This window comes from Paramormyrops kingsleyae, chromosome 19, assembly GCF_048594095.1.
Source record: "Paramormyrops kingsleyae isolate MSU_618 chromosome 19, PKINGS_0.4, whole genome shotgun sequence".
NCBI classification, from domain to species: Eukaryota; Metazoa; Chordata; class Actinopteri; order Osteoglossiformes; family Mormyridae; genus Paramormyrops; species Paramormyrops kingsleyae.
Window position 1 is genome coordinate 13,656,319 of NC_132815.1, and position 26,231 is coordinate 13,682,549.

The 26,231-nt window shown below is 43.4% G+C and overlaps 2 protein-coding genes across 2 annotated transcripts; one reads left to right on the plus strand and one right to left on the minus strand.

Moving 5' to 3' along the window:
- The first annotated feature begins 8,355 nt into the window (after positions 1 to 8,355).
- parp1 (poly (ADP-ribose) polymerase 1) lies at positions 8,356 to 26,156 on the plus strand. The gene is made up of 23 exons (XM_023807035.2): positions 8,356 to 8,617; positions 9,434 to 9,596; positions 10,328 to 10,443; positions 10,732 to 10,946; positions 16,621 to 16,708; positions 16,811 to 16,927; positions 17,443 to 17,619; positions 18,018 to 18,171; positions 18,289 to 18,429; positions 19,004 to 19,246; positions 20,530 to 20,595; positions 20,709 to 20,841; positions 21,234 to 21,429; positions 21,688 to 21,816; positions 22,310 to 22,393; positions 22,485 to 22,607; positions 22,806 to 22,934; positions 23,045 to 23,143; positions 23,322 to 23,474; positions 23,622 to 23,749; positions 24,293 to 24,354; positions 24,485 to 24,599; positions 25,165 to 26,156. The coding sequence occupies exons 1-23, from the start codon at positions 8,495 to 8,497 to the stop codon at positions 25,244 to 25,246; spliced, it is 3,036 nt and encodes a 1,011-aa protein (XP_023662803.1). The 5' UTR covers positions 8,356 to 8,494; the 3' UTR covers positions 25,247 to 26,156.
- On the minus strand, positions 11,330 to 12,307 carry adorb1a (adenosine receptor B1a). The gene has a single exon (XM_072703065.1). It carries the CDS (start codon positions 12,305 to 12,307, stop codon positions 11,330 to 11,332), a length of 978 nt encoding a protein of 325 aa, XP_072559166.1.
- Positions 26,157 to 26,231: the final 75 nt, after the last annotated feature.

Here is a 26,231-nt window from a genome sequence, read left to right on the forward strand (position 1 = left end):
CATCTGCTGGAGGTGTCATGTTATCTCTCACCAAAATGAAGATACTGGCTCAGATATAAGTTATGTATGACTTTATAAGTTATTTAGCTTCTCTGCTGAACTAGTAATGATATCATTACAGCTGATTGCTATGGAGCTCTCTGTACAGTCAAGTCATATGCACTCCATCTTTAAATAGGTAAATGAGATTTTTTTTGGATATCTATGCTTTACAGTACTCAAAATAGTCATCATGTCATAAAAATAGGTTTGTCTATTTTGCATATATTTTGTTTTAATGCATAATATGATCATTGATTTGCCTTAATTCTGTATATTGCATGTGCTTCATTTATCTCTGATATTTATAAAGTGATAAGCACCATACAGTGATATTCTGTGTGTCCTGTTTGTTCACACTCACAGTGGTACATTAGTGCTGTTACTTCTGTAGACTATAGACTGATACTGATACCCGTGGCTCCGTTACCAGCTGGGGGTCACGCCTCGCTGTAACGCAGCACTCGCTTCCTTATTATCATGCTAGTTATGGCCTACCTGGTCCTATTAGCAGTTCTAGAAGTATATTCTGCAAAGAATCCAACATTAGCCATGAATTTCCATCCTGTTGTCACTCCCTCCCTTCCTGCTGGGTCCTGTTCTGAGACATGTTGACGATGAGTTGAATAGTGGATAAAACAAGTTGTGAAGCTCTTGTTCTCCATTTATGATATTATGGTGTGTTTTCATCAAGTATATACTGATATCGCTGTGTCTAGAGTGGCCCCTGTTTTGTGCAGTACACTGCCTGGGAATGACTGAAAACTCTGTGTGACCCTGTACCAGGTAAGTGATTACACTGTCAAAAAATAGAGTACCAATTTGTACCTTTGCTTGTCACTGGGTATGTACCCTTGAGGATCTTCCAATTGTACCCTTGCTGTAGGTAAATCTACCTTTTAGTCTAATTTAAGCAGGGATTTGAGCAAGTCATTCCTTGGTGAGTCCAAGTCAAGTCTCGAGTCAAATCTGCAGTCTGAGTCAAATCTGGTGTCATTTGTCCTCAAGTCTAAGTTGAGTCCAAGTCTTTCCATCATTTTTGCTATCAAGTCACGAGTAATCAAATTTCGAGTTGTGAGTCATGAAACTTGAATCCCAATCCATGTCATGTTTTTTACCTTTAGTGATTAAAACTTGCCACAGCAAAAACCTGCCACAGTATGTCAAGAGTATAAGAGAGGTTGCAAAGAGAGTGTCCATCACCATTGTCCTCGCACAACGGAGACCTTGGATTCAGCCAACTGAAAATGCAGAGAGCAGAGAATTAATATACACTGAAATTATATTATTATTATTATTATTATTACATTATTAATAATTAACGTTATGGTATCCAAAGTCAGTGAAAGGGCCCTATTGAGGTCCAAGTCTTGAGTCATTTGCCCGCAAGTCCAAGTTAAGTCCAAGTCAAGTCCAAGTCGAGTCCAAGTCTTTCCATCAGTTCCCCCTCTCTGAATTTAAGGTACAGAAATGGACTCTGAGGAACAACCCCAAGGTACAAACAACGTTAATGTTCCTTATAGTCCAAGATCTGTATCTTAAAAGGTACAAGTACCTACAGCTAAGGGTACAATTGGCAGACCCTTGAGGGTACAGCCCCAGTGACCTGCAAAGGTACAAATTGGTATTCTTTTTCTCTGACAGTGTTGAAGTTAGATGCATCTATTATATGCAAAGAACTTGCAGTGAAATAACTAACAGTTTCACATTGAATAAACCCCACACATACTCAATCACACTCCTACATGTGAGCGCCTACACCTCTTTATACATACAAATTATAATTGCATAATCAAAAACAACCAAAATGAGTGATGCTATCAAATATTTAAAGGTTGCTAAATTGTTTGCCTGGATACACGTGCAGTTAGGGTTTTCATCAAACTGAGCCAAGATGAATCGCTAGTTAGTCACGACATCGTACTGAAAATTGCAGTCACGGCCTTCAATAAAGTGAAAAGGATAATCATTCTGTGAAGGCTGATTATCTGACCATACTGCATTGACTATGCTCAGCAACTTCACACAACAATAGATATTTGCTGTATCTCCATGGACACGGCAGTGGTGGGTTTTTATGCAGCGTGAAAATATGAATATCAGAAAGATGAGATGCAGATTGTTACATGTTATTTCCACTGTCTCCCTGTCCTATCACCTGAGTCACATCTCAGTCCAGAAGCTTCACACAAAACCTGTGTGTGTGTGTGTGTGTGTGTGTGCGTGTGGGTATACCTATCCTTATGGGGACACAAAGTCCCTGGTCCCCATAAGGGAAAACTCTATTTTATTAAAATCGGCGACTACTATGAAAAAACTAAAAATGCAAAAACTCTTGTATTTTGCTTGGTTACTTATGGTTATGGTTAGGGCAGGGTGGGGGTTAAGGTTGTCATAGTTAGTGTTAGCATTTTTCCCATAGAAGTGAATGAGCGGTCCCCATAAGGATAGGTATACCCGACATGTGCGAGTGGGTGTGTGTGTGTGTGTGTGTCCCGTTATGGTGCAGGTCTACACCATCCTATCAGGCTCCCAGCTGCTAAGCCAAGGGGGCTCACAAACGCTCAGGGGGGCTCCCGCCTGCCCACTCACTGCATTGCTCTCTTTCACTGGCCTTGCCCTCCACTGCAAGCTACGCTAGAATATCAGCGTGACTCCTCTCTCACATGGCAATTGACAGGCTCCTGATAAGTGGATTTACTAGGACAACAAAGGGCATAAACCCTGATTCAAAAATAAACTTTGCCCTATAATAACCTAAGTTGGCTAATATAACCCCCCCCCCCCACACACACACACACACAAATTAAAAATCTCATACACCACAAAATCCCAGCCTTCTAAAAACAATAGCTCTTACACATACTAATGAGAGGGAATCTCTGGGGTGCCTGACAGAAATATAGAAGGATCACATGACCTCAGTTTCCACCAACTGGCACCAATGTAGCATTCAATATCTCCGGGATTCAGGCCAGCCGGGGGCAGAAGCAATGTCTGAGTCCCTTTGAACTGGGGCATAATATAAGTGGCCAGTTCTTCAAGAGTTGGGCTAGAGAATAAGGTCACGGCTCAATTTGTAACACCTTTTGTTGTGCTTGCTCTCCCTTGTATGTGTCTCATGTAGTGCATGCTGGGATAGGTGAGAACAGAATATGCCCACGTGCATGAATGAAATATCACTATTCTATTCTGTGTTTCGATATCTGACATGAGCATGAAGACTTCCTGGATATTTACTTGTGCTGAAGCTTCTTGACTATTACATAATCTACTAATTTAATCATGCTGCTGATGGGTTTTAATCAAAGTGATTTGACATATTTACCAATTTAAACAGGTAATATTTTGTTAAAGTAATTCAGTTTGAGTAGAATGCTGAAAGGCATTACAGAAAAGTCCCTCCTGGGATTTTAGTCATCAAGCCTCAGGTTATGAGTTCATGTCTTACTGAAGGAAAAGCGCTGCATCATTTTAATAATTCCCGAGCTTCTAGTAGCTGCTGTGAAACAGAAATATAGGCTATATGACATGATCAAAACAATACTGTCCATTGTCATTCAGACACTAAAATATATTAATTTTAAACTCTCATTCATGCCCTACAAGACATACAAGATCTGCAGAATTTTATATTCAGTGCCTATAATTCTTTGACTGGCCCAGCACAGCTGATTTATTAAATTCTAAGACATAGTTGGTTACTAAAATTGCTCCAGATTATAAATGATTCAAATGAGATGCACCATATAACTATATCTTACCAAGCATTTATTGAAATTTTGGGACCCAGTGAAGACCCCCCAGGCTCTGTCTGCGCAGCTGAGCACCAGGTATCATGTTACGCATTTGCTTCCTCTCAGCTGTTCCTTTAATACGCACAGAGCCCAGAGCACCATCTATACAGGGGCACCGTCTAGGATCAGGGTCCGTCTCCAGGCAACCTGCAGTGAAGGGCTCTGAGGAGCTACATCTTCCTGTCTGATTCCTACATCATTTTTATAGACACTCCAGATAAAAAATGAATGCGGTATATATAGGAGTAAGACCAAAATAAGAACCATGTATTATTCATTCTGGACGTGTCATATATCAAATTAATTCATTTCCAACCTCGTAGTTCCTCTATTAAATTTATACCAAATATTTATATCGTGTAGCATGTGAGATTTCTCTTTTGATTGTGACTTCTTCTACAAGTGAGGAAATTGAAACTAAAGATATGATTGATGGTGGATGAATGCTCTTGCTTCACATTGTTCTTCTGTATTGCTGTCTTAGAAACTTCAAGCCTGGAAGCCGCCTGCCATGCAGTGTAGCCTTCTGCCAGCTAAACCAAGATTAAACCAGGATTTTACAAAGATTTTTAAAAGTATAGAATGATTTCTTATTTTTTTCCGGAGCTGTATATATGTATGTATGCTAGAAAGTGAGAGTGAGTGAGTGAGAAAGAGAGAGAGAGAGAGAGAGAGAGAGATTGTATGATATTTTCACAAACTCTAATGAGAAAAACATCTTATCTGTAATCTTTTCAGACATAAATAGTCTCCTGGGCTGTTCACATATGGCATTCAGCACAGTCGTGACTCATCATAACTGTGAAAACTGTTTCTCCTTGTGTTGTTGTTCCATATTTATTTGCTTATACTCCTGTGTGTGTGATTTCCTTATCCTGCAACTTGACACAAATGACTATGGATTATCCTCCACCTTCCATAACCATTTACCAGTGGAGGGTCACCGTGAGTACAGAGCCTATGCCAGGAAGCACAGGGCATGAGGCGGGGGGGGGGGGGGCACCCCAGACAGGAGGGCAGTCCATTTCAAGCAGGACGAAACCCACACAAACTGCACGTGGATAAAGACGAATATGGGATTCAGACCCACAACCTTGTGGTGTGAGGGCACAGTGCCACACATCCAGCACCCAGAAGGAACGAGTGATGTGCAGTTACAACTTACAAGAGTGAATTACTCTGTCTCTTAATGGAAATAAAACAGCAAGATCTCGAAGCATCTGTGCATGGTAGTTATTGCTATTTATAAACATGTGCTTAAATAATTTAATAATAGTTGGAAAAGAAACATTTACTACAAAAATGGATTACAGAAGATTCTACAAAAAAGCACGGACAGTGAAATTACCAACAGAATCCCAGTTCTCATTAATTTAAATGTATTAAGAGGAAGTCTTGATTTTACTTCCTCCTGGGGTTTTCCATATCAGCATATGAGTCTGGGCCCTCACTTCAGACATGGATTTTTCCATTGTTCCCATCATAGATTCACAGATGATGGATTGTTATATGAAAAGGGAAACAGTTTAAACATAAAACACTTGTATAACTTAACTGTTGACGGCATATTTTTACCGAAAAATTACGATATCAAAATACAACATATCTATCTAACCATACTGCATCAGCAACTTCACACAACGATAGATGTTTGCTGTATCTCCATGGACACAACAGTGGTCATTTTCTGAAACCACTTGTCCTCTTCGGGGTTACAGGGGGTCCAGGATCTATGGGCACAAGGCAGGGAACAACCCAGGATGGGGCACCAACCCAGTGCAGGGCACAGTCACACACATATGCACACCTACAGGCAGTTTGATAACTCCAGTTAGCCTCAGCATATTTTTGGACTGTAGGGTACTAGAGTAAGCAGGGGAAACCCCACAACGACACGGGCAGAACATGCAGACTCCGCACACATGGAACCCAGACGGAGACTCAAACCCAGGCCCCAAATGCATGAAAGTGTATTCACATTAACATTAACATTAGTTCAAAAGTCCAAGTCCATATAATTTAAAAGTCCTAATTGGTTCCAGATAATAGTCTCCAAGGAGCCCAGGTGAGGGTTCAAGCGGTGAAGTATCAGCTCAGGATCAGCTTGGAAAAGAGAAGATGGAGAAGAGAGTTATTGCCCTACACCTGACCTAACTTCCAGCAGTACTAAAGTAACCATGGCAGCCTGGCTGAAAGGGAGACCTGGAAGGAAGCACAGACATGAGGGTTTTCAGGGGTTTTGGCATCAAGTCAAACTACCGTCAACAGCTTATGTGATCAGCAAGAGTGACGGGGGGACAACAACAATCCCCCTTTTCACCTTTAATCTCAAATTACTATGAACCTCCAGATCTCACATTCACCATAAGAAAAAGGGATTTTAGTATCCAAAAGACTGGCTAAAGAGGTACGTCTTAAGTCTTGACTTAAAAGCAGAGATTGTTCCTGAGTTCCGAATGCTAATAGGAAGTTTATTCCATAATTGTGGTGCTTTATGAGCAAATGTTCTTCCCCCAGAAGTAACGTTCTTTATTCTGGATATTAATAGAAGACCTGCAACTTGCGATCAAAGCGTACAAGTCAGAATGTAGTTGCAAATGAGGTCACTCACATACTGCGGTGCTAGACCATTCAGAGGTTTGTAAGCTGAGTAGTATTTTGTAGTCAACACGAAGTTTAACTGGCAGCCAGTGGAGTGAAGATAAAATTGGGGTGATATGATCATATTTTTAGTTTTGGTGAGGACTCTGGCTGTTGCATTCTGGACTAGTTGGAGTTTATTTAATGACCTATTTGGACAGCCGGAGGATAGAAGTGTCACATATCCAGTCATACAATCTATACTAACTGCAAGTACACTGGCCAGATATTGTGCAAATGTGGCGATCAGTAATTATTAAACTAACTACCTGGAGAACTGAAAACAAGGCCTGGATTAGGAATCGAGGTCCAGATTTGAAGAGCCCTGACCTAGAGGATAATTAATGTAATAACTGATAATGATGTGAGTGGTCCGCTGAGCGTTGAAAATAGCTCATTGGCTTATAGAGTGGCTCTGTTTTGTTCTACACAGCAGAGCGCTTAACTTAATTGTTCATTTTAACTGCATAAATGGGTAGGTCTGCAACTCTCAGCTGGGTAAACTGTGAAATAGCGTTGATGGATGAGTAACTGGTGAATTTATCTATATCAGCTGTATCACTTATTTTTTTCTAAATACAGTAAAATGCCAAACTAAACTAGACTATGGCGTCTGTTAATTTAATTTTGTCAATGCAAAAACACCTCATAATACTGTTTCCAGGTGTATGGTTTAAATTTTAATACAGTTCATTTTGCCGGTTTTCCTTAAATTTAAAAAATATATATATCAGGCCTGGTCCAGAGCTGGTTAGACTGGCAGCATCAACATTTTTATTATTTTATACTTTCTCATCCATGGAAAAAGCACTGTTTCAGCAGTGAAATTAAAGAATGGGGGGAAAGCATAGCAATATAAAACAATACGTATATCTGGTATTGTTTTTGTGTTTGGTTGTTAATGCTAAAGGCGAGTCAGTTTTCTGGTACTGAGTTAATATCGCCATCTAGCGGTAAATATTGGGGTTTGTGAGTCTGGGCTGAGACCAGTAGTATTACTGCAAAGGTCATACGATAAACAGTCAAGCGGCAAAACTACCGTCGAGGGTCTGCAAGATAATACTTCTTTATCAGAAGACAGCAAATTTTGGCTGGTAACATATATCATAGATCTAAGATATTTATAATAAACCAGGTTGTCATTGTGGCCAAAGTTGAGCTATGCTGTTATTTGGTTTTCTTGTTAAGGTATGGAAATATCTTACCATTACCTTTTTCCATGCAAACTTAAGTACTGCACACTTCAATATTGCTGCTGTGATATGATTCATTCAGCACTCTGCCAAGACATGTCTGCCATGGGTGGCACTGTCAGGATTTGAACTTGTGGAGCAGGGGTCTCCAACTCCGGTCCTGGAGAGCTACTATCCAGTCGGTTTTCAATCCTACCTGGCTTCTGATGAGCCACACCTAGAGACCCCTGTTGTGGAGGAACAGTGGTCAGTTGAAGCTCACTAACAGGGACCCAGGCCCTATTTTCAGGAAAAACACGTCTTTTGGGCCTCACAACGCTACAATGTATGGCAGGGTAGCCGTTCGGAAGCAACTTTTATCAACAGCCAGTGCAAAAAAAAATATAACCTGCTCCAAGGAGCACAAAGCAGTGGGGGGAAAGTAATGTGGTCAGGTGACTAATCCTTCACCCTTTTTTCTACATCTCAGAATGTTTGCATTTGGTAAAATACAAAGGATGCCTTCAACCCACAATGTCTATTTCTTTAACATAAGAACATATTAAGTGATGATTCAACGACGCTGTATACAGCCAAACGCTTTGTCCGAGTTTATTTCTTACTTGTACTGTAATAGCTTTTTTTTAACCTATCGGTGGTCGATTCCTTCTGTCTAAATGGCCCGCTCACAGCGGTCGCTTCGTCGATCGATTACTCCAGTCTGCGTCAGGGCGCTTCGCGGGCGCGTTGCACGCGGCTTTTGCATTGTGCCTGAGTTTTGGGTGCTCGCACAGTTTGCAGTCTTGGCGACGTTTCTGCTATTTTTCCTTTTTAATCCCGGCAATAATGGCGGATTCGCACGACGACAAGCTGTACAAGGCAGAGTATGCAAAAAGCAGCCGTGCATCTTGCAAAAAATGCAAGGAAAATATTGCTAAAGACTCTCTCCGGATGGCAATAATGGTGCAGGTATGTGGGGGACGGTATCTTCTTTTATGTGGAAGTGCTGCCGCGAGGCTGCTTAGTTAGGATGCGTTACAAGATCAGGATAATTCGGCCGATTTGCTTAAATGTAGCATATTCCCTTTTCTTGTGACGTTTTTAAAATCCGGGTATTGTCTACTCTTGTTTCCCAAGCGTCATGGGCCTGGAGTCGCTTGTTTAGAAGGTTCATTCAAACGACTTAAGAGAGATTTCGTTGCTGCGGGGTACGCCGGATGCCCCATATTGTTGTTGGTAGTGTGAGACTCCATAGCCCGAGAACCATAAATAACTTTAATCGCTTATGGAGACTATGTTAAGCCCAAAGGGATCCCGTTATTAGGAAATCAGCCCGGCGATCCTAGTAGATGCTACAAGAAAATGTTGATCTCTAGTATAATGGCTGTAGGTCTGCCTTCTAGGAATTGATATCGATTTTAGAAATTATTGGCAAGCAGTTTGTATTTCGCCATGAACGTCACTTTCCTTTTTCCCACCTGTGATTTGTGTATGAGATGTCATGTTATGCTTTCGCGGGAAGTCAGTTGTGGTTCCGATTGAATCACTACACGGTGATCTAATGATTTTGGCAAATATGCTAAACGAAAAGATGTCAATCTTATACTTGGGTTGAGAATGTTTTAAGTCATTAAGATTTCAGTTCCTAAGTCATAGCATCAGTGTTCTTGTCTCTTTATTATGTGATTAGTTACTAGAAGTTACTAGAAATCTGACAGCTGAAATATCAGGCAGGTCCTCCTGCCAATGTTAATGACCTCAGATACTTGTTTTGTTCCTTTTCAGTCTCCCATGTTTGACGGCAAAGTGCCACACTGGCACCACTTCTCCTGCTTCTGGCTCCGAGCGTCCGTCCAGTCCCCGTCGGATATATCTGGCTTTTCTGACCTTCGCTGGGAGGACCAGGAGAAAGTCAAGAAAGCCATTGAGGGTGGAGGTGCCACAGGAGGTAATATGTGAGCGCAAATTTGGAAAGGCTCACTGAAAAGTGCGTCATGTCTTCTGTGTACCTGTAAACAGGGGTGTATGGTAAAGGAAGGCAGTTGATAGGCTAAGTAGCAGCTGAGGGGAGAACCACCAGCACTATAGATCATTAGCGTTTGTTCAGTTAGGCCAGTTATCCTCGAACCGGTCCTCAGGGACACCTAGACAGTCCACGTATTTGCTGTGAGTAAAATCGGGTACTATGGGAGTGTAAATTTGGAAAGAGTCACTGAAAAGTGTGTCATGGTTTCTGTATAGTCTTGTTTTTGTGTGTGTGTGTGTGTGTCTTTTCTGTATGTTTACATTGAGAGCAATGGAAATGAGTTATTTTCCATTTATGTGTAAACATACTTGGCCAATAAAGATGATTCCGGACAGTCTGGAAGGGAGCAGAAACGTGGACCATGTGGGGGTTCCCGTGGACCAGGAATAGAAACACTAAATTAGGCTAGCATTGTGTTTTGGTTCTTTACAGAAAGACTGGAAATCATGTGATACCAGTAAGGCAGGGAAGCTCAGCCTCTGTCCTGGAGAACCGTTGCTTTCTCCAGCTCCTGGTATATTGGTGTATTAAATCAGGTGGTTCATGCGTTTGCAGTATCTTGAATGTACTACCAAGTGTACAAGTCCAAGTGTTGTTTCTTCTCTGATGTTGAAAGCTAAGCTCATTGTGGGCGCCTTTGTTCGGTTCCATAGGAAAGGCAGACCAGAAGGGAGGGACCAAGGGAGAGAAGACGCTGAATGACTTTGCAGTGGAGTATGCCAAATCCAACAGGAGCACCTGCAAGGGGTGTGAGCAGAAGATTGAGAAGGTAGGTCACACGCAACATTGGACTTTACTGTCCATGCTTTCCCAGGCCTACAGAGACACAGTGACACACTTAAAAATACTGTTGATGCATGTTGTGATTCCCCTGCTCAGATTGGACCTCAAGTGTAATGTGACAGATATTTCAAAATCATATCTATGGGTGTTTACATGTATTAATGGAAGGTCTGCTCTTCCTGGAACGTTGAACCAGGAAAGCTGCTACTTTATCTCCCGATCCCCATGTAAGTTTCCCCCTGAAGATGTCAGTGGTGGCCTGTTTGTGTTCCAGGACCAGATCCGTGTGTCAAAGAAGACAGTGGACCCGGAGAAGCCCCAGCTGGGCCTGATCGACCGCTGGTACCACCCGGCCTGCTTCATAAGCCGACGAGAGGAGCTGGCCTTCAAGCCCGAGTACAACGCCAGCCAGCTGAAGGGCTTTGCTGGCCTGAGGGCCGAGGACAAGGAGGAACTCAAGCTCCGGCTGCCAGCGGTCAAGACCGAAGGGTAGGGCATTCCTCCGAGGCTATGGGGGGTGGAAGGTGCTCTAGTGTCAGCATGTCGTCACCTAACTGTCTGTTAGGCAGAACCGAGTCTTTACATGCAGTCATGCAGTAAACGTCCAGGATCTTGTTTTGCTTGACAAGATGTCTCAGCTGACACATGTGGGGATGTCAGAAAATTTTAAAGCTTTACCTGTAATAATTTTGTTGGACATTTGTGTCTGAGTGCTTATTCTCCTTCATGTTTTAATCTGGTCTTTCAGACCCACATTAGCATTTGTCAACCAACTTTTGAATTTTTTTAATGTGGAGGTTGTGAGGTTCTGAGTAGGTCTGAAGGTGAGCTACTTTCCTACTTTCTTCTGGGCGGTTCTTTCGAACCTGTGGTCAGGACCTGTGGACCACGGCCGCTCTGTCGTCATCATCTTGGTTCACTGAAGTCCTCCAGCAGAGGAAGATGGCCTTGAACGTGTGGCGGAAAGCTTTCATCTTATAGGCGTAGAGGAAGGGGTTGACCGCAGAGTTGGCGTGGGAGAGGATGATGGCAGTTAGAAGGAGAGGGAGGGGCACAGGGCAGTGGGGGCACAGCAGGAGAAAGCAGTTGATGATGTGTAGCGGGATCCAGCAGACGGTGAAGAGGAAGAGCACGAGGAAGAGCGAGGTAGCCGTCTTCAATTCTTTTTTCATGTCGGCCGCCCGGTTCTCCTGCCCTTCGCCCGTTGCCCGGTCGGCAGCGATGCGCCTCATCTGCTTCTTCACGGTGAGGAAGATCTGGGCGTAGATGACGAACATGACCAGTAGGGGCGTTAGGACACAGGCGAAGAAGTTAAAGTACACCATGTAGGTCATGTCCACCACCAGGACGAAGAAGCAGTAGCCGGATTCGGGCGGAGGCTTGTGCCAGCCCATGAGGGGCACCAGGCCGATGAGGAAGGCCAGCATCCAGGTGATCAGGATGACCATCACTGCGTTGCGTGGCGTCATCAGGCTGTGGTATTGGAAGGGCAGGAGGATGGCTATGTAGCGTTCAACGGCAACCGCCAGCAGGCTGAAAATGGAGCTCTGCGTGAGCATGATGAGCACGGACAGCATGAGCAGGCACAGGTAGAGGTTGTGCCGGGGGATACCCAAGTCAGTCATGATGGCACATGGGATGGCGAGCGCGCCCACGCACACGTCCGCCACCGCCAGCGACACCAGGAAGTAGTTGGTTACTGACTGGAGCTTCCTGTTCATGGCCACCGCCGCGCAGACCAGGATGTTGCCTGCGGTGGAAAGGGCGGCGATGACCAGCTCAGCAGCCAGGTAGGGCACGTTGGGAAAGACCACAATGTCAACGGACGGGGTGGCGTTGGCTGCGCTCATGTTACCGGATTGGTCCATCGCCCGTTTCTCGGAGGGTCAACCAATTCCAGCGGATCTGGTTCCGACGGACCGGGTCCACGGCTCCTAAAATGAGATGTTGTCTAATGATTTTCCAGTTCTGTGATCATTTTGAAAACCGGTTCAGAAAAACTTGACTCATGTTCACATCAGTGTTTCTGAGCAACAGTATTTATGAATAAGATTGGATTCTGGGGAACTGACAACATGGTTATTTAGGACATGATAACCAAGAGTTAGGTGGTTCTGGAAGTCCTGAATGGGTCCTTTGACTAAATTACTCTGACACATCCAGCAGTAATCACATAAAGCCATATTATATAGCACATTTAAAAACAATGTTTGCTGTGCCACAGTTCTGCACACCAAAACAATTCATTAATAAAACAAATAATGCAAGAATAATAAAAGCAGAGAAATGGGCAGCATTGCACAAAACAGTCAAATTAAGATAAAACGGAACAAAAGGCCAGAGAGTAAAAGTAGGTTTTTAAACGAGATTTTAAAGTATTGCCATAAATAGACTGCACAATCAAATATAGCGAAAGACTACTTGCCCAACAATAACACGTTGACCAGGCGACCTATTGAGAAAGTGGAAAACTTACATAGAAAGCAGTCAGGGCAGCGCAGGGAGTTAAGGTGGGCAACGAGGGGTAATCGTAGACCGGTGATATAGTCCAAGGCGGCCACAAAATTTCCAGAGTTGAGACTAATCCACTTTAGCAATCCATGTTCTCCAGATCCGATATACAGCCAAAGAAGAAGATTCACTGAAACACCAACCAAAGAAGGAAATACAGTGGGACCTCAGAACTCGAGCTTAATCCGTTCAGAACTCGGGTTTGAATCCTAAAAAGTTCAAGTTCTGATTGAATTTTCCCCATATGAAATAATGGAAAACCAATTAATTGGTTCCCGGCCCCAAAAAAATTACACTTATTATGTTTTTTCTTTAGCATTTAAACACAAAATGAACAGGATAAAACAAGAAGAGTATATACTAAACACATTTTTGCTATTTCTCGCAAACACTGCGTCAACACTGTACGCCGTGCGTAACATTTTTTCTTAATGGCTTCCAAAACGATAAAGAATGTACCCCAAGCAATGCGCCAACACTGCGCCAACACTCGACCATGCCATGTGACCATTGTTGTTGTTGTTATTATTACTCTGTATTCATTAATTTGTTCGTAATCGCAAACTTTTAGGTTGTAACATTTGTACGACTACTGCGTAACTTTTTGGTGAGCAATGGCTACCAAAATAATATAAAGTACAGTGTATTACCTGATACAGTATTTTCAATTAAACTATCACCAACAAACAATGCTATCACAGCGAATATGAGGCTGAGACTGAAGCGTTACCCTTTGTTTCCGCTGAGAGACGTGCCGCGTGACTCATTTCCCCGTGCATTATAGTTATCTTAGGTCGGTGTTCACGGTTTGACTTCTGAGATTCAGATCGAGTTCTATTTTTTTTTTTTTTTTTTAACTTTTTGGTTCGACTTTTAAGAAATTTGAGTTCTAATGAATTTGAGTACTGAGGTACCACTGCACTTATAAAGTGTTCATAACTAATGTCTTACATAGGTATTGTTATTACAAGTGGGGAAAAAAAATATTATATTAAACTCACCTCAAGCACCTTTTTACTTTTATATCAGGAGAGGCTGTGGTTCACTTATATGATCCAGCATCCCCATTTCATGTTCTGCTGAATTAATCCCTGTGATGATTTGTTTCTCTTATACAAGTTGATGTAGTCTGTATATGTACCAATGAATCTTTGAAATGGTCAACAATAATATTCAGGGCCATAGTCATTTGTTTGGGGTTTTGATAGTCAGGCAGCAGTCTGTGTCTGTCTACATATAATTTACATGTCAGTGTGTTGTTTCTGTGTGAATCTTTTAAAGGGGCAGGTGACCCCAAAAGTCTCCAGAAGTTCATAGAAATATCGGTCTTCTCTCGAATATAATGGGACAGAATGACATTCTTTCTGTGGTGAGTAAAACGCCAAAAAAACCCACTTTTGTTTTTCTCCAAATTTACGCCCACATATTACCTCTTGTGGCAATATTTTCTGCACCGTGATATGATTGGTGCGAGGAGTTCGGTAGAAGAAAATAGTTCCTACATTAAACTGCTCGCGACAAAGTCTGTGGATTGAGTAAGCAAGTCTTGACTTCGGGTAAGAGACATTGCTTTTGGATTTTTCAGATGTATTTTTTTAATCTTTAATCACCAAGAAAAAATGCCATTCACTCCCATTATATTCGCGAGAAGACTCCAAATTCTTCAAATTAGGTGACTCACAGTAGAACAACCTAGATAGCACCATAGATAGCACTAAAGTCCCTCTAAAACTTACCTTTCAGTTTTGTAGTGACCTGCCTCTTAATGCATGCCAGCTTCACCACTGAGGAAAAGCACCTGGTGAGAGCGGCCTGCCTTGAAGATGGCTGCAGTCCACAGCCCAACCTTGTAGTCGGTGCTCTTGATACTTCAGTTGTGTTAACCTAGAGGTTAATGATCTTGAAGCTGTACGACATGGTGAATTATTTAGATGACTTTATTACGTGTTGCAGGTTTAGGCTCAGAATAGAAGTATAGCATGACCAGTGGCCTGTACTACGAAGCGGTGGTTATTGGCTTATCGGGGTAACTTGTCGGATTTAAGGTACCACAGTTTAAATGGACTTCATATTCGTTCACTTACATTTTGCCCAGACTACCTTAAATCCAACAAGTTACCCTGGATAAGCCAGTAACCCCACTTCGTAGTGCAGGCCCCAGGATACTTTCCATCTGAGCTGTCGTGTTCAGTTTATGGCATTCATTTTGTTGATTTTACTGTTTACTCAGGCAATTAAAGATGACAATGAATAGTAAAATCTATAATGTTTCAGTGGTCAACAGATGCTACATTTCAATGACCAGACTGGTCGGTGGGGGGCTTGAGACAGGATAAATGCCTGAGAAGGTGTGTGGCTATGTGGATCTGTGCCCATATCCGGAGTGCTGTGGGTTTAAATCCCATGAACGGATGAGCAGTCGTATCACTTTTGTGCCCCTGAGCAAGGCCCTTGCCTCCAGCTGCCCCAGGGACCCTGGCTGACCCTGATCCTCGTTTGTCCATTTCTTTAGACTGGGGGTGGGCAGTCTCATCCTCAACGGACCAGTGTGTATTTGGGGTTTCGGGAAAACCTTTAGGTTATACCCAGGTGTGAGATCTCGTCAGTCAGTCAGTCCTCTAATGTAACTAAGGAGTCGCAGTGAAATCCCACACAGACAATGGTCCTTTCCGGACGAGAGACCTTATTTAAAGCATACCCTTATTTTAAAGAAAAGCATCTGCCAAGTAGAAATGTAAGAAATGCAACGTGACTCACCAGGGCGCACGCTGCACACCCGTGGAGGCGGGGTTGAACGGCGGCTCTCTGTCGGGGTCAGAGTCTGGCAAAGATCACTGTCAGTGTCAGGCTTGATAAAGACCCCTGAGCGATGTATCTGCAACTTCATGTGCAGGTCTCCTTCCACCGAGACCCTGACAGAAACCCATAAAAGATGCAGCAGCTGATGTGGAAATGGCTGTTTTATAGCTCTATTTGCCCTCCTGCCCCCTCCCATGGACACCCTCTGTTATGTTTGTCGTTCCTTTCTTTGTCATGCATTTTGATTTGGTTTTGATGGTAAGAGCAGCCTGTGGGGGGGCTTTAATGAAGCCCCCAGGGATCACATCAGGACGGGCCGGATGGAGGGGCCCTCTGAGAGAGCTGATTATTATTTATTATGACCCCATATTTTAATGAACTCTGGGACAGTAGAGTTTCCAAGAGCGTGTTTGTGCAGGTGGTTGATGGATTATAATTAATTTTGCAGACCAATGAAGAATGCCTTTTGGGAGGATACCTGGTCATTTAAAATGTCACTGTCAAAGCAAAACAAAATAATTGTGGATACTCCTGCCATCTTTGTTTTTATTGCATCATTCGCCAAGATCATGCATATACAGAGTGACAAATAAAACCTATATGTACTATGTGGGTTTATGTGTCATCGGTCAGAGCAACCAGCGGAAAGTTCTCATCTTTAGAAGGAGCATCAGATTGTTGGTTTTGCATGTTATGACATTGTAACCTTATAACCAAGGTGATGGGAAATTGGATGCTCTAAAGGCATTTTTGGTTAGTAAATCATGAATGTTTGTTTTTCCTCTGTTTTGTGTGAACCATGTTTTTCTAGAAAATCAGAATGCACCTTTTGAAAATTTTCTCATGTTTGCAGGAAGAGGAAGTCTGATGAGATTGACGGCGAAGCAGCTTCAAAGAAGACGAAAAAGGAGAAGGACGACAAGGAGGAAAAGCAGATGAAGGTTGGGGTTCCCTTTTGGTTTTGTTTTCCTTCTCGCTATGGGTTTCAGGGGCTGCATTGAACCCATCTCAGTTCCTCGTTCTCCCTTCATCTGTCCCCACAGGAGCAGAGTCAGTTAATCTGGGGCATCAAGGACAAGCTGAAGAAGTTCTGCTCCATCAACGACATGAAGGAGCTGCTCATCGCCAATGGGCAGGAGGTGCCTTCAGGGGAGTCAAATGTAGGTTTCATCCAAGGGTCATAGTTTAACAGTTTTCTGTCCACTTCTTGTCCTGGATTCTCTCCCAGTTCTGCATTGCCCCTGGATTTCTGTGTCCTCCCTTCAGATCCATTCTGTGTTGTTAATTTATTTTACTAGTTACCGTAACCAAGAATTCATGACCTTGTCCTCCTGTCCCATGGCCATTCAGCAGCTCTGGATTTGCAGTAAAAATGTCTCACCAGCAAAACTGCAGCTACGTTGACGAGATTTAAATGCAGATTACGAGGATAATAGATTGTGAGGCCTTGCAATATTTAGTGCACTGGTCAAGGTTGTAAACTTGTACACTAAAGGTTATACTTTGACGGGCGAGGAAACGATGCTGGGGGTACTTTTACGTAGACTGCCCAACCTTAATTACAGAATCCCCCAGGAGATCTGTATGTCCAGGGAATTCTTACTCCAGTAAAATATCTGTGGTTAGCAATAATAACTGTTGGTTATTATAATAACTGTGGTTGTCTGCCGGTCAGATTGTGGACAGCCTAGCGGACTGCATGGCTTTCGGGGTCCTGCAGCCATGTGAGGACTGCCAGGGCCAGCTGGTGTTCAAGAGCGATGCGTACTACTGCAACGGCAACATCTCCGCCTGGACCAAGTGTGTCTTTAAGACCCGGACGCCCAACCGCAAGGATTGGGTCTCCCCCAAGGTTGGTCCGTCTTGATGTCCCAAACATGTCCAATTTGAGTTGCGGCTTCAGCTCCTGCCCAGGCTCTCGTGTTCTTAAGGCTTTTCTCTGCTACTCTGGTTTCCTCGTAAAGTCCAAACGTGTGTGATTAGGTTGATTAGTGTCTACAAGTTGCCCATAGTGTGAATGAGCTCTGCCATAGACCGCAGTCCCATTCAGGTTGTATGCTTGCCATATTCCCTCTGTTTCCTGAGGTTGGATTTAGCCTCATGATGTGTCTCTACTGGGTAAGGGCTTATGATTTAGAGAGAGGTGGATGGATGCAAGTACCATGGCTAGTAATGGCTATTAATTTTGTTTTTTGTTCATTTGTTTTTTTATTTATAATCAAGCTTTTTGACATCACACTGTATCTACAGGAGTTCCACGAGATTCCATTCCTCAAGAAGTTCAAGTTCAAACGGCAGGACAAGGTGCTTCCCAAAGAGTCTCCCAGCGGTCCAGCCACTTCTGCTCCGACCACCAGCACCTCCAGTGCCGCCTGCATGTCTGAGTGTCAGCCCGCATCCTCAGGTCTTAAGACTTCTCTTACAAATCCTTCGAAGAATAGAAACAAAAGTGAATCTGAGACTGACAGTGGTGACCCACAGTGCCCTGGTTAATTCTGTGTGTGCCATACTCCACCCACAGATAAGCCTCTCACTGGGTTAAAGGTCCTGACCGTGGGCAAGCTGTCAAAGAACAAGGACGAGCTGAAGGCAACCATTGAGGAACTGGGGGGGAAGGTCACCGGGACGGTCAGCAAGGCCAACCTCTGCATCAGCACGAAGAGTTGAGTCATGTTGCACATTGTGAATGGGAATTCATTGGAATTCATTAGGGCCTTCTTTTAATCCCTCTATAATTATGGACATTATGAATAAGGACTTTGTTTGATCAACAAAAACAGCACAATATGAAATAGCTAAGAGACAAGAAGGTTAACACACGGATGCAGACGAATACAAAACATTTGCAAATAAAGAGGGACGAGAAACTGAAGATAACACCTTTACTTAGTATTAGTTTAAGGTGTCATAGACAAGGGGAATCAGACCTGTTGGTGTCATCAGACATCATCAGGGGATTTCATACTATAACTTTCCCATAGCTGCCAGTGTTTCAAGGGTAGTGTGATCAGTTAGCAAATTTTCTAGCCCATCCATGTATGTTATGTAGTCAAGTGATTTACATGAAAGGATGGAGACGTTTGGGGCTTTGCAATGTGGAAATGTCACAGTAATGCTGTAATGGAGTATAGAAAGGCAAAAACCATGAACAACCTCTTTAAAGGATAGGATGTAGTGGTCCTGTCTACAGAAGGTTTGCTTGGTGGTAATATGAAATTATTTGACTGGTTCTTCAGAGGAGGTGGAGAAGATGAGTAAGAAGATGGAGGAGGTAAAGGAGGCCGGGGTGCGAGTGGTGTCCGAGGACTTCCTCACCAACCTCCGGGGCTCTGGAAAGGACAAGCAGGAGCTCCTCTCTGTTCACGGAATCTCCCCCTGGGGAGCTGAGGTCAAGCTGGAAGCCACAGCCCCCGCTGCTGCTGCGCCCACCAAGTCCAGCGGCATGGCTGGGAAGAGCACCGGCAGAGTCGAGGAGGAAGGTGGGCCACCCAGTGGGTTAACGCGGTGTTTCCCAGCCCGGTCCTAGGGGACCCCCAGCAGTCACATTTGGCAGGTAGCTGGGAGGGAGCAGATACATGGATTGTTTGGGGGTCGCCTAGGACTGGGTTGGGAAACACTGGGTTAATGGAGATATGCTATCAGCTATTCAGAGTAGGTGCGTTAAATGTACAACAGCAGAAATTCCTTCTAGTGTTTAGTTTTGAATGTGCTCCTGTGTGTCTAACCTCTGGGAATCCAGGGATGCCCTGGGCATGAGGTAGGGGACATGGTGGGAACAGGTGTGATTTTAAATAACTGTAGCCTAATGTCATCATTGTCTCTGTCACATGTCACGGTCATCTTAGACATGTTTCGGGCGTGCTTCTGTGCTCCTCCATGACCTTAAAATTGCCTTGTGACCCAAAATCTCCTCCCCAACCGCAGACACACACACACAAAAAAAAGGAATTTGCACTAGGCTAAATCTGGTCGACACAAGCAATCGTGAGGAGTGGAGATGGGAACCGGGGGAGGTAGAGGTTGGCCTAGATAGGAACCGAACTTCTGGGTGGGGGTGGAGCTGCTGTTCAGTGGAGTGGATGAACAGTATGTAGTCTGAAGGAGGAGGATATCATGGAAGACTGGAGAAGTGTAGATGGTGGATGGAGTGTTGTATTGAACTATAGATAAGCGATTCTCAACCCATGGGTCGCAACCCAAGTTTGGATCACAGCAAATTCTGAAAGGGTCATGAGGCAGAGTTGGAAATGTATGCATTTTAAAACCAACAAGTTCCTATGCTAATCCACGATCAGATTTCCCAGCTCCAATGCTAGAATTAACCTATATAAATGGGTCTTCGGTCTGCAAATGCTTAGTGCAAAACTAGTGAGCACTCAACCAATCCACAAAGCCAAACCACAAATGCTTAATTTAATATTCTCTGGCACATCCAGTCAGATTTGTGAGATAGGTATTGATTGGTGTAAATTGCAGAGTGCACTGCGTGCTTGATCATAGCATTAATTTAAGCGTATACTTCATGCACGGTCGTGACTGAGCTGGGATGGTAAGGATTGGGTCACTGTGAAAAAAGGTTGAGAACCACTGGTGTAGATGATGGATGGAGTGTTGCTCAGGTCTAGTGTGGTGGGCTGATCACTGAAAGGTACACGATTAGTGCCCGCCTCGGACTCACTGTTGAGTTTGATTTTGAGTTTGGAGAAAATAATGGAGATATTACTGTTACTCTCTAAAGAATGCTGGGAATTTTGTATTTAAGGAGGGAGCAAAGCCAAGAAAATGAAGCTGACTGTTAAAGGAGGAGCTGCTGTGGACCCAGATTCTGGTAGGAGCTTAAAGACGGCTGTTTTTATGTAGACGTGCGTGTGTGTTTGGAAAGCGGCAGAGCTGTGAAGAAACAGTGTGTTTAGTACCTGCCACTTGGGGTGTTTCATGCAGGTCTTGAGAACTGTGCCCATGTGCTGGACCAGAACGGTAAGATTTTCAGTGCCACGCTGGGTCTGGTGGACATTGTCAGAGGGACCAATTCGTACTACAAGCTGCAGCTTCTGGAGGATGATGTGCAGAAGCGGTGAGTCGACAATGAGACTGTATCCATTAATTTAGCAGAAACCTTGAGTGTGAACAGTACTGCAGTATCCTATGATTTGCCATCTGGTGGATGCCTGTGTTACTGTACCTGGCAATTTCTTTAACTGATTTTTTTTAAACTGCACTGTTTAAAATCCAATTTCAACTGATAAAGTAACCATTGAGGAGGCAGTTAAACAATCTGTTATTGGTCAGCACACTTAAAATCCCCACCTCTTGTGTCAGATAGTGTTGTTTCTCCAGCCAATAGCATCTCATAATACATTCAGGTCTGCCTTATGGATGAGGGACACAGTTGTTGTGTGTGGGGTAATTGACACTGAGCGTGCACTCGCAGTCCAACTGACGGCTCTTCTTCACCATTCTCTGCAGCTACTGGGTGTTCAGGTCATGGGGTCGTGTAGGAACCACAATCGGAGGAAACAAGCTGGAGAAATTCTACGACAAGAACTCGGCCATGGACAACTTCCAGAATTTGTATGAGGAGAAGACGGGGAATGCCTGGACCTCAACCAGTTTCACCAAATACCCCAACAAGTTCTACCCTCTGGAGATCGATTATGGACAGGTGCGGTGATCTGTGGGGGCGGTATGATTTGGGAATACCTGGTGTATAGAAGGACCACCAAAGACTAAGCCATCTCCAGGGTATGGTTAAGATACATATGCGGGGTAGAAATTTTAGTTTCTGGTCAGTAATTTACACTGTAAATGTGTTCTCGCGTGGAAATATTTCTGAAGAACTGAGGAGAAAAATGACTTGAATGACTTGAATGCTTTACTGACTTCTGTAGTTTGAGGCTGACCGACTTTCATTCTCGTCCAGGATGAGGAGGCTGTGAAGATGCTGACCGCCAGCGCTGGCACCAAGTCCAACCTGGAGAAACCGGTGCAAGACCTGATAAGGATGATCTTTGATGTGGAAAGCATGAAGAAGGCCATGGTGGAGTTTGAGGTGCGTTCACGTGGAAGACTGAAGGACCTAGTTTTGCTTTTTTGATGCTACCAATTCATTCTATTTTATTTACACAATTACGAAATGTACAAATGTGTTATACCCAGTAGAAGTAGGGTGTAACAATTCTTGTAAGTAAGGGGGGGACAAACCAAGGAGAGTTTTTTTGTAAACACCATAAGCCAGTGGATTTTACGACGGGTATACAATGATGACCAATTGAGAGAAGAATACAAAGTACATATGTTTGATAACAACAAGCATTAGCTATCTAAATACCAATCACATTCTCTGGAAAAAAATACATAATCAGGGGATCTCAGGAATTATAAGAGTCCAAGAATCCAAAACAATAGTATTATTCACATGGTTTATCCTCTGCACTGTGCAAAATTGTTTTTAGGTAACTAACAGCTGTTCTCTCTTGAGGTGTTCAGAGACAGCAGGTGACAGGTTAGCTGCTAACGGCTAATGGTTGCCCTCCACCCCTCAGATCGATTTGCAGAAGATGCCCCTGGGAAAGCTGAGCAAGCGGCAGATTCAGCAGGCCTACGCCCTGCTGAGCGAGGTGCAGCAGGTGAGCACAGCCCGTCTTACGAGACGCAGCACAGGTGTGCTTCCCCTAGCACACGTAAATAACCAGCGTTGACTGTGTCCTCACCTTCCAGGCTGTGTCTGCTGGTGTCACGGAGTCCCAAGTCCTGGATCTGTCCAATCGCTTTTACACGCTGATACCTCATGACTTTGGGATGAAGAAACCACCACTGCTGAATAATCTTGACTACATTCAGGTGAGGCCTTTGGTCACGTTTGGCTTTTGATGCGGTTTTGCCTGTAAGCACCATTCTGCCGTCTTGTTTTGATTTTAATATTTATTTTCTTTGATTCTTATGGAGAAATCTTAAAAGCACTCGACAAACTAATTTGACCAGATACTAATTGTGTTTAAAGGGAATGAATATGAAATGATTATGCATCTCACCTCACAGGCCAAGGTGCAGATGTTGGACAACCTTCTGGACATCGAGGTGGCCTACAGCCTCCTCCGCGGTGGGGCAGAAGACAACAAGAAAGACCCGATTGACATCAACTATGAGAAGCTCAGAACCAGGATTGAGGTATTTTTGGTCTTAGTTTTTAGTGTGCCTGTCCCATATCCAATTCACATGAGCACCTCAGCATCCCTCTCAGTGGTTCTGCCAGCTCATTCTGCACATTATTCTCACAGGTTGTGGACAAGTCTTCTTCAGAAGCTCAGATTATCCTGGATTATGTCAAGAATACTCATGCTGCTACGCACAATACCTACACACTTGAAGTAGAGGAGGTGAGGGTTTTTTGATGTACTACCGTATTAACTGTACGAAGTGGTCATGCTTTATTTTAATTATATTGATTTTAATTTAAACAGCTGGAGGGAATCGAGAATGTTTTGTGTTATTAAATAGCGTTTTTGGGAGGAATGGGGGCCCTATGACTCCAGGGTAACTGTCTGCCTCTTACAGATCTTCAGAGTGGTAAGGGACGGCGAGTACCAGCGTTACCGGCCCTTCCAGGATCTGCCCAATCGGCAGCTGCTGTGGCACGGCTCCCGCACCACCAACTATGCTGGCATTCTGTCTCAGGGTTTGCGCATTGCGCCCCCAGAAGCCCCAGTGGTGAGTGACGACGCACTATAATCCCACGACTCCCATAGCACTGAAGCCTATTAGCATTCTTTCTAACGTGTAAACAGACCTAGTCAAACTGACTCGGTGGCTTAAATTGTTTTTGTGTGTTTGTGCTCTTTTCGTGGGAAATTCCAGACAGGTTACATGTTCGGCAAAGGCGTGTACTTCGCTGACATGGTGTCCAAGAGCGCCAACTACTGTCACACCTCCCAGTCCAACCCTGTGGGTCTCATTCTGCTAGCAGAGGTCGCCCTTGGCAACATGTGAGTGTCTCTTTAAAAAAAAAAAAAAAAAAAAAACAGTAAACTTCAGTAGTAGTATTAAATTTTATTGTAAAGCAAGATGGAGTTTTAAATGCATGTTTTATGTCTTGGCTCATTGGGCCACACAGTTAATTTCGGAAGCTATCAAGATATGAAAGCTGATTCTCAGTTGATGTTCCAAGTACAGGACATGTAGTGGTTTTCTGTTTTTTCGGTGGTAGTCAGTCTGGATGCAATTCTCATGTTATTTAATTACAGCATAATCGCAGGAATATTTTCTTCACAGCATGAGCTGAAATATTGTCTCACGCAGCCTTTATAACAATCCCATTATCAGTCTTATTTTCGTGTTAAGACTTCTGTTTCATCTCATTCACTTGCGTTCAGCGAAGCTATTACTGAAAAATCCTCAGTTTAACTGCTTGATCGTGATAGGTGTAATTTTTTTTTAATGATTTGTATTCTGTTCTGGGTTTCTTTGCATGTTGAAAACATGTTATGGTGAGTGTGTGACTGAGTGTATAATGCCTTATCTTTTCACAGGCATGAACTGAAGAAAGCTTCGCACATTACAAAACTACCAAAGGGCAAGCACAGCGTGAAAGGTAAAGATCTTACACTACACAGCTGATCCCACAATGTGATCTGCAGATGTGTGCTAGTTTAATCTAGAGTTTAGAATGCTGTTTGCTTTTTGGCTAACAAAATGGCTGCTTTTCTGCTCCTCCTGTGCAGGTCTGGGAAGAACTGCCCCAGATCCCAGTGCTTCTGTGTTTTTGGATGGCGTGCAGGTGCCCTTGGGTAAAGGTGTCAACACCAATATCGACGACACGAGCCTGCTCTACAATGAGTATCCTTTTCTCTACATGGAAGGCCAGTACTACTCCCACTGAGTTCTATCAGATAGACCCCAAGGAAGGTTCCATATTGGCCAGTGAAATTCCTTGCCCACTTTCTCAAATGTTTCATTTTACACAGGGGGTGAGAAACCAGCATAGTCCTTACTAAATGCTGATCCTTTTGTTGTATGATATTTGTCTACAGTTGTATCGTTGCCAGACTGGCTGATTTAACAAATATTTTACCAAATAATTTTAATGGGGCAAAATGAACTAAATTATGTGTATTATATGTATCATTGTTTCCAGGCCCGACCACATTTTTAGTTTGTTCCACACCCTGCATGCCTGGGCCAGGTAATCGGGTTTGGTAATCCGCAGAGTAACACAATGGAGTGAGGGATAGTATTAATGAACCAGATCAGTAGTGTGAATACTGGTATGTTGTAAGCTCTATGATGTAGTGCACATCTTACAGTATGGAAAGTACACATTGTGAAGCTGATGAGTAAGGTTGATGATGATGATCTTCCACAGAGGATTATTCGGTATTCCTTAACCTCCCCTTTTCTCTAGATACATTGTATATGATGTGGCACAGGTTTATCTCAAATACCTGCTGAAGATAAAGTTCAACTACCAGACGTCGCTGTGGTGAGGCTGTCAGATCTGACGAATCGGCAATGTCTTAGGGAGGCTCCTGGCCACCATCTCGCAGAGCGGACGTCCTTCAGCTGACGAGCCTCCGATGTCCAAACGATACCCGTCTCACTCTTTATGTCGGTAGTTTGAAATAAGCGAAACGCTGTGTAGTGTCGTAAACCGAAATCAGATTTCAGCACTTTGGAGTTTTTTTGTCTTTCAGTTTAATTTGTGCTTCAAAGCTTTGACTGGCCTGCACTGAAAGCAGATTAATTTTTGAAAGTGGTTCTGTTTAAACAGTCCTGGGGGCAGCAAGTATTGGAAGCTGAACTCTGTTGTAAGCAAACAAAAAAAGACATATATCAGGTAGGTAAGTATAAAGATGCAGCTGATCCAGCTTCTTCCACTACCCCATGCCCCCCCCTCCCCACTATTATTTCTGCAAATTCAAAATACAATAGAAATTGTTAGAAGTAAGAATAGTATGCAAAGTCATAGGTGAGGTATTCAAAACTCATATTCATTTTGGATATGCAACGTTTGTATCCAGTGCAAAATGCATCTTGTTTTTGGGCAACACAGCGCCTGCACAATATGGGTACAAAGAACGGTTATGGAAAACGGCTCATTTTTGAAGAAAGGTGTGGACATTCGCTTGGGCCCATATTCAGAAAACACATGCAGGGCTCATTCGCTTACTGTTAATGACCATTACTAGAATTCCTAGTATAGCTATTAAGGGGAAAACAAAAAAAAACGTATTGATCAAAATGAGGACTTCAGTTGTATTTTTGATATTGTTTTCTGTCTTCATGAAGACTAACGCTGTTAGTTTTCAGGTGTTTTGGGGATTGTAATGTTACAGACTTTGTAAAATTATTTCACTCTCACTGGTAGAATAAAGCTGTCTTTTGCCCCATTATAAATTGCATTGTTTTTTTTCCACGTAAGAACTACAGTACATCTTGCATAAAATTCTGATGTTGTTTTTAAAAGTACAA

What these genes read in the sequence shown, in the direction of transcription:
- parp1 (XM_023807035.2), top strand. Translation starts at nt 8,495, where the DNA reads ATGGCGGATTCGCACGACGACAAGCTGTACAAGGCAGAGTATGCAAAA. An exon ending in AGGAGGAAAAGCAGATGAAG is followed by an intron (nt 16,709 to 16,810) that starts GTTGGGGTTCCC and finishes CTGTCCCCACAG; the next exon opens with GAGCAGAGTCAGTTAATCTG. An exon ending in AGGATTGGGTCTCCCCCAAG is followed by an intron (nt 17,620 to 18,017) that starts GTTGGTCCGTCT and finishes CTGTATCTACAG; the next exon opens with GAGTTCCACGAGATTCCATT.
- adorb1a (XM_072703065.1), bottom strand. Translation starts at nt 12,307, where the DNA reads ATGAGCGCAGCCAACGCCACCCCGTCCGTTGACATTGTGGTCTTTCCC.